Genomic DNA, 8,882 nt, shown 5'->3' with positions numbered 1-8,882 from the left:
GGGGCTGACAATCAAGGAACTACCTGAAATCTGCTGAGCACTGCTACCAGCCTTTCCTTTTCGATTGGCGGACAATGAGATTACATATTTAGGGGTGCACATTACTAAATCGTATAAAACTCTTCTGGGAGCCAACATTCCCACCCTGTGGAGGGATACTAAGGCCACGCTGAAACAATGGGAAATACAGGAAATATCATGGCTGGGCAGGGCCAGTGCCATTAAAATGACAATACTACTGAGACGTCTATTTATTTTTCAAGCACTGCCAATCCTTGTCCCCGGGAAAGACTTGTTAGATCTATAGAAGGCAATAGGTAATTTCATCTGGAATAAGCCACGTACTCCTGAGGTCGAAGGGGATAGGGAAATGGGGCTCCCGTATATGCACAACGTTATGTCAGAGCAGCACAGATTGCGCCGATGTTGGAATGGGCGCTAGAAGATAGGCGCCCGAAGTGCAAGATAATAGAGCAAGGCTGCTCCGGCATATATCTAGCCCATTTGCCATTCTTATCATAATTGGCCAGAGCTTCCTTGTTGGAATCTACTCTTACTATTTCGGATAAGGCGTGCAGACGTTTGGGGGACCTTGGGCACCTATCGCCAGTGCTAGAGAATCCAGATTTATCCCCGGATTGGTGAGCAGGAATTTTGCACAGTGGGAAACACTTCGGACTCTGAGGCTCTGAAACATGTATAAAGACGGACATCCCTTCACATTTATAGAATGCAAGGAGAAGTTGACCTTATCTGAAACTGACCGCTTTATGTATTTTTAGATTAGGCACTGGGTTTCTGATGGTCGAGTTACTCGGGCAGGATCAGGTCCTCCTATAGGGATTGGACTTCAGATCTGATAGGGTTAGGAACTTTGGAAAATCTCTAGTTGTTACCGTCTGCTAGAAAGAGCCTTGGTGGAGGACAAGCTTGCATATATGATATGCTGGGAAAGGGAATGGAGGACAGAGATGCTGATAGATTCTTGGCAGAAAATATGGGCTTGAACCCAAAAAAGCTTGAGGTGCACCCTGTTCAAGGAGTGTTCAGTGAAAATATGCTATCGTTGGTACATGACCCCACAAAGACTACACGTGATTCTATCCGAATGCTCAGATCTCTGCTGGCATGGGTAACTACGGGACCTTGCACACATGCGGTGGCTTTGTCTCACAATTCAAACGTACTGGCAAGAAATTCGGTCAAGAATAAAAGAGATCATGGGGAGCTTACTCCCTATGTGCCCCCTTATTATGCTACTGGGGGATGTTCCTGAGGATGGTCCCTTTCCTGCATAAGACAAGGAACACATGTTTTTTAGACCTCAAACCTTGAAGCTCTTGTTCCAAGATTAATATAGTGGGCACAAGTGAAACCCTGAGATGGACAGTAACATTGGGAAGGGCAAAAGAGATTTGAAGCACCGTTTGAGATGCGCAAAGACAGGGGAACATTGGCGGAACCAACAGTTATTCGTTTGTAGTTAATTTTAGTTATTTTTATTCATTTATTTTTTCTTTGGGGGATTTGGAAATGGATTTTAAAAGAAGTTTCGATGTTTGTATTTGAATGTTATATTGCTGTTAATTTATGGCTTTGTTCATCGAGACCTCAATAAAAAGATACATTTAAAAAACCTCAATTGTAAATAAAGACATTTTTTTCACTGATTGAATGTCTTTAGTGGTTTGAGGCATGATGAAGGGTTCATGCTGGAGAGGTTGTTTATGGGCATGATAAAATACTTAAGGATGCCACCTTTATACTCACTACAGGGCTCTGTGATTAGAAGGCAGTATATGGAAAGTCTGAATTTAAAGGAGGAATCTCATAAGCCAAGTGGGTGCCCCTATAGAAGAGGTCCCCTCTTTGCATCCAACAGCTTAAACAGTAACAAGACATACACATTTGCTAGTTACCTTTTGAAACAAATACAAACACGCATATGCAATTAAGATATTTACAATGCTAACACGTCAGGTGTATTCTACTTGACACCAATGTTGTTATGCATGCAATTAGAAAGATTGTATACTAGTCTATTTTCGCAAACAGTTATTTTTTAAAAACAATATTTCAACTAAAGGAACTATGAATGAGATGATGTAAGCAGTAAAAAGTACATAGATTGCAAGACAAAATGATGACAAGTCCACATATTTCATACAACCAGATTTAATAAGAGTTGCTTGTTGATACAGAAAAAACAAAGTCCATACTACAAAGTTTAAGCGACTGTAAGAAGTAGCAGCATAGAGATCCATGTTTAGTCACAGTACTGCATTTTTCATACAAGCAGAAGTCCAAGCCGTAACGGTAGAAGCATTGTTAGAATTATTAGCAAAAACAATCTAAGAGCTTGGAAAACACAGTACAGTTAAAATGAGTTTGTTAGTTGAAAAACAGACATATTAGATGCAGACACTTTGTTATAGTCAGTTTTTGACAGGAAAATCACAAATACCTGTTACATAATTGTCCTACATTCTGAGGAAATGTAGTATGTGTTATCCAGTATCACAGTAGAACACTTGTGCTCTGTTTTGCTAAGCATAATTACTATATTCGTATAAGTGTCTAGGTGTCAGAATTATATTACACTGATCATTTCTGACTGGCTACCAAATAGGGGTACATATTGGTAAAACTAACAAATCTAAAATACATTGTGGTATAACGATTATAGCAGCTGACTCAAAAAGTCACAAAGTAAAAAAAAAAAGACCACCACACAAACTAGTATTAAAGAAATAGCTAAAGACATTATCCATTTACACACAGCAAAAATGAAATATTTGTACAAATCAGTGAAAAATCCTTCACGTAGACCTTGCAATTAGAGATGTTAGAATGCTAAATATTATGAACGTGTTTTTTTCAATTTAAAATGATAAGTTGTCATTATATAAAAGATAAGGAAATCTGTGTGGTATGTGCTAATTGCAATACTTGCAGTAAAAGTGTTGTATGTCATGCTTTTAAGGTGAAAGTCAATAAAAGCAAGCATACTGTCTTTGCAATTCACTGTGCTGGTCTATCAATCTCCCTTAGGTTTGCAGATGCATTGAAATTCTAACCAAGTATCTACATTTCAGTCAAACGTGTTGCTTTGCCATTCATACCAATTCAAAAATATCTATACAGCTGGAAATACATATTCATAACATGTTGGTACTGTGCCATCCTTAATGCTCCCTCCAAGGATTCACCTGGAAAACTGGGCTAATTTCCAAGAGGTCAAAATGAGCACAAACCTGCATTAAAAATCTTAGCAAAGCAGCCAATGCTGTGCACAGGGGACAGGTGAGGCAGATGTACAGGATAGTATGTTCAAACCGATTGATTCCAAATACAGTACTAACAAGTGTCATACCTCAATATATTCCCAGTAAATGTTGTGCATCCTAAAACCATGCTATCAAAAAGAAATTGCTGTTCAAAATATCACATAATTTTTCAGCTTCTTTTGTTGCCCAATTTATTTATCATTCATTTTTAAATCCCTTAACATTACTAACCATTTTCATCTTTGTCACGTTATTGTAAATTACATTTGCAAGGTAATACATAAAGCTTTGCTTTTCAAAAACTAGAGACTTTAGTAACAATATTACAAAGGTTTTTAGTTTGAAAAATAAATGAAAATGAAAAAAATAAACTTTAAATAATTTGCATCATAAAATTAATTTACCCCAAAAATACAAAATAATATTAATGACATTGACCAGATATGAAAGTCTCTCCCAGAAACAACTACATCAATGGTTGAGAACGCACTCAAACAAAATACAAATAAAAATGAAAAATATGTAAATATGTTTTAATCTTTTCATAGCAAAAAATCTTTCTAAAAATAACAATGAAAATCTGTCTCAGTACAAAGGCTACATCACTATTGAAAAAATACCAGCATGAAGAAAGTTACATATTTGACAGTAGAAAAATGATCTTCGTGAATTACAATGTCATAAATTTGCAATCAAAATAAAGAAGCAGTTAAGGAATTATAACTTTTTTTCTTTTGTTTTGTTTTATACAAACAGTACAAACAGTATTGCACATTAACAAATAGACTAGGTTAGGTTAGCCTCCAAAATATTAACTAATTCAAGTCACGCAAAGAAACGCCTACGTTAGGACCTGATGTACCCAGGGATTTTTTTGACAAGTTGAATTTCAAAATATTATTTTACTTTAAAAAAAATGTCCTCTCTCACTTTGGAAGAAGAATCTTTTAACATAACATATTAACCTAGGGACACATTGCAATTACAAAACAAAAGGGGTCATGTTATAAGTTAATAAACTAAAATAAGTTCTCTTTAAAAAATACAAACAGAAGAACTCTCACAATTCTGGTCAGTCGTGCATAATCAACACTTGATTATAAATATAGAAATTAAGGGAAATATTTGCTTATCTATTCACACATTGCAGCAACAAATGTATTTTTGTTTTTCATTTCTCAATGGCGTTGCTGTTTTATTTCAAATTAAATTCATGCTGTTCAGCTTTTAAATCCTGGAGTATTTTGCCACATTAAAAAGAAGCATAGGAGGGAAATCTTCAAAAAGGTTTCCTTATTTCACATAATTAGGTAGATTTAAGTATGTTAACTATCATTTTTGATATTACAGTTATAAAGCTCTAACTTCATCTTCAAAAAAAGCAAATGCACATGAATAAAAATAAAATTATCTGTTAAATCATTTTTGCAGAATTAAATTAATATATATTTCTTCTGAATAAACTTACTTAGAAAATATTGTTTTTCTTTCCTATATTTCAAAATTGAGGTATTGCAAAAGATCATGTCAGTCAGAAAGCATGCCTTTTTCTTAATAAAATAAAACTTCAGCCAACTGTTGAAAACTGTCCTGATACAAAAAGTAGTGCATAACATGTCTCATACAGATGAACAAAAACACATTAAAAAAATCACATCTGGGCAGAATGAAAGCAAGATCACAAAAAGCCCAGTTCAAACATCCAAATGGATAGATGTAGGCATTCAAATCAGTAAAAAAAGATAATTTACTCCTTTCATTTTAGAAATACAGATAATCCATTCAAAGCTAATACCTGCAATGAAATATTTACACAACAGAAGAAACACCAAATTAGACACAAGACATGACAAAACATAAAATCTGTAGGTCTACAATACGCTGTCTAATCCAGTCAAATTGTCTCTGAACTGCAAAAAAAAGTGTTCACACCCTCACAATTATCACCATACCAACTGTGTTTATATTATTGATATAGCTCCACAAGAACAATGCAAAAAAGGTTATCTATATTTTGTACGTTTTCATTACATATTCAAGCTTCACAGGATACATCCAGGGATCAGGTGCCCCATTTCACATAGAGGGAAACAAGTCATGTTGATTATAAAATGAAAGGGGCATAAAGGACATTATTATTGAAATCTTTAAAGATGTTCGGTTGGTAAAGTCTGACAGACTAGCCATATATGTCTATATGTCTATAATGTATTCATTCTCAGTATGAGCTTGGATTATGTCACTAGGCTGAAACTATATATGGTGCAAGCATCAAATGAGTTTTCTACTTGATACTTTTTTCTGCTTGCATACCCATCCATTAATTTCTAAATGTTCGTTTAAACACAGTACTACACATTTAACCTCTCAACATAAAATAAATTGCACAATATTTAACAGAGCACCGCAAAGTACTTCATCAATCACCATAAGGTTCTTTTTAAGAATATCTTACATCTAGTGTTAATATTGATTGTAGTATAGATAAATATGTACATGGGCTAAACCCAATTGTAGAAGAATTACAATTACTGAAGCATGCCTTACTCCAGTCATTAGTGATTACTTGTTTAATTGTTTACATATCAAGTATTTTATAGACCATAAACGTTCTAACTTTATTTGTGCATTATTGGGGGATCAGACTAGTCATTGTTTATAACAATTTATTGCATGCAGCAACCTGATTAATTAAACATGCAGTCAAAAATATTGACCCTTCTGCAAAACTCATTCAATGCTATACTGATTGACTTTCAGTCAGCAACTTTCACTCTTCACTAATCCTCACTGTTATTATTTTTAACTGATGCCCTAACCTGAAAAGAGCATGATGGTATTAGCCATACCACTCAAATAGCAGCAAAAGCTATTGCAGAATACATGTACATACATTTAGGAGGTTCTGACCCAAAAGAAAACAATTCTTCAGAAAACAACACTAAATGAGTTCCAGCCAATGAGGTATCATCCTTACAAGACAAAATTAGAGCAACTAAAAGCGTACTTTCTTTTAGGACCAGCGTTGCCTTAAATGACCGTAATGTGAACACATATAAAGTTTCTGCTACATCCACCGGTCACGTGCATATTACCTTTGGTAAATCGTTTCCTAGGGACAAGTCTAATTTTTGGAAATTAAGTGCATGCTCCAGTTTAAAAAATGATACGAAAAAATAAAGAATTTTCACCATATAACACAGCAGCCTCAGTAAAGGCCAATTGTTAACGGCAATCATTTAACTGTCTCTATTGATAAATCCAGCATAGAACATAACGTACCAAGCAGATTTTGTGTGAATGAAAGTGCAAGATCATTACACTCTGCAGGGTTGTATTCTGGACACAGAGGTCCATAAGGTGCCTGTAACTAATAATAATTACATAATAGTAGAGACCCATTTCTTCTTTGAATTTGGGGGAAGAAGACCCAAATTTCCAGAATTCTCCCAGCCCAGTGGCAGCAAACGCTCTTTTTCACTTGCTTCCAATTGGTTCCATTTCCTGTTGCTGGTTTAATGTCCAGGACTCAGCTCCAGCGAAAAGGGACATGGCGTGGTCGGTCACCTCCCTCCTTCACCAGTGGTTTGTGGAATTCTCTGCCTGCACGAGAATGTATGCTCGCCCAGCAGTATTCACAGTAATACTGCAAACAGGTAACATTGGCACAGAAGAACGGAGCAAATTTACCACCACAACGAGTACCCTGGCATTCATCACACATCTGATCATCAAGCACATATGGCTTCACTTCCACCTGTAATGGGAAACGAAAGAATAAGTTATACACAGGCTTTCTTGAAGATTTTGAAGGATTTCTTTGGATGGTGAAAATCCATCACAATTTGTACCAATGCTTAAATTAACATACTGAAGCATATATGTCCTGCCAAAGAAAAACCTCAAGAACAATGCAACTTATGCTCAAGATTCAAATTTTCAATACACCTTTTTAGAAGATATTTTATGTATTTTGTTGTCTAAATTTCGTTAATATCAATTTGTTTATTGAAATGTATACAATACAATCGGTCATTTTGGTAAATGGGAACTTTTCAATGAGAAACTAATATTATGGTTAAGGCGCAAGTGAAGATATTCAGCAGATAGATGTGGCAGTATGACAATCATAACACATACATTACAGTCATATTGCATCAAGGTATAGTATCATTTGTGTTTACAAACGGGTTGAGATAGGTTTTTGATGTGCGTTTTTTAAGCTCATTAGTCCAGAGAGGTTGAACCAGACATCAGTGGTAGGGGACGACTGTTTCATCCACTGCAGAGCTACACGCTTATGGGCTTTCAGTAATGCTATAGCAGTAAAGCGACATATTGCTCTTCGTAAAGGGACATGTGAAACCCAGTAACCATAAAAGGGGATCTGCGTACAAAATTGTGTTGGTATATTGTTGACAGTTTATAAATTCTAAATTTATGAGTGGTGTAATACATCTGTATATGAACTTAAAAATAAATGTCTGTTTGCGCTATTTAAGAAACTCGTTTGGCTTGAACACATCATCTACCTTTGTTCTCGAGGATGCCTAGAACACTTGTTTTATTTGCACATAACTAGAGAATAGCTTTTCTTTCATCAGGCCGCTGGTAATGTAAGTGACTATTGCAGTGCTGGGGATGGGGGGGGGCGCACTGGGGAATACTGCGAACATAGCAGCAATCTCTTCCCTGATCCTCAAGTATAACAGTTTGATTTCATGTTGTTCCTCCCATATCCTGGAACCTCTCTGTGGTGATAAATTCCAACTTCCAATAGGGCACCTAGCGTTCCACAATTTGCGTACTATGCGTACTATGACCTGTTCAGACAAAGGACAGCCAAGTGAGTCTATTCAGGTAAAATAAGGAACTATTCAGGTCAAAAAGGGAACTGCACGGTGCTTCAGTTAACAATACCAAGAGTGCAGTTCAGCACATGCCCAGACTGTAGTAGCGTAATGGTTGATTTTCACATTTTGATGGTGGAATCTGCTTGGGTGCAGACTCTTTATGTTGTCAGAGACTGCAATTATTTACTCGAACTTGGCATGCTAAGAGCAGGGATGTGAGCCCTACCAAATTGTGGCATGATGTGCTTGAACTACAAAGGGATAGGCTTGAAAGTATGGCATCCCCCAGTCTGGCATGTTCTATTGGTAAAGTTAGCGTGTCACTACCCTTGCTATCAGAGATGTCCCTGCCGCCCAGGTTAGCCTGATCAGTAGGCTCTGCAACCTATGATAAAATGTGCTTTGAAACCTTATGGGGATATTAATAAAGAAATACAAGTGTTTGGTGTCAATCAAATGATTAACACCAAACACTTGTATTTCCCGATTTGATCAGGGAGCCTCTTCCCATCAGCCACATTGGGAGCTTAATCAACTTCTCAATTTTTACAAGCGGTTTCTTGCAGAAATGGAGCATATATTGCCTGATAAAGCATGTCCCCATCTCTAGTGATCTCGATAACCAGATAGTGGACTCCGGACACCACCAAAACCCTAGGTCTTCACCAGTGCTTGCCACGCTTCATGTCAAGGGAAGACGCTCAGATTTGTACCAATTTATGTATAGCCCAAACAGTTGACC

General features: G+C 36.5%; 1 protein-coding gene across 4 annotated transcripts in view; it reads right to left on the bottom strand.

The window, feature by feature from the left end:
- Positions 1 to 2,165: 2,165 nt before the first annotated feature.
- Positions 2,166 to 8,882, bottom strand: part of CPEB3 (cytoplasmic polyadenylation element binding protein 3) — a 1,717,782-nt gene continuing 1,711,065 nt past the window's right edge. For all 4 annotated transcript variants that reach the window (XM_069611374.1, XM_069611377.1, XM_069611376.1 and 1 more), the window contains exon 11: positions 2,166 to 7,044. In XM_069611374.1, the coding sequence (XP_069467475.1) occupies positions 6,817 to 7,044 (228 nt within the window). In that variant the 3' untranslated portion in view covers positions 2,166 to 6,816. The remainder of the gene's footprint in view (positions 7,045 to 8,882) is intronic.

The sequence above is a fragment of the Ambystoma mexicanum genome, chromosome 8, assembly GCF_040938575.1.
Source record: "Ambystoma mexicanum isolate Mex_15411 chromosome 8, UKY_AmexF1_1, whole genome shotgun sequence".
Classification (NCBI taxonomy): Eukaryota; Metazoa; Chordata; class Amphibia; order Caudata; family Ambystomatidae; genus Ambystoma; species Ambystoma mexicanum.
This window is presented reverse-complemented; position numbering and strand designations above follow the sequence as displayed.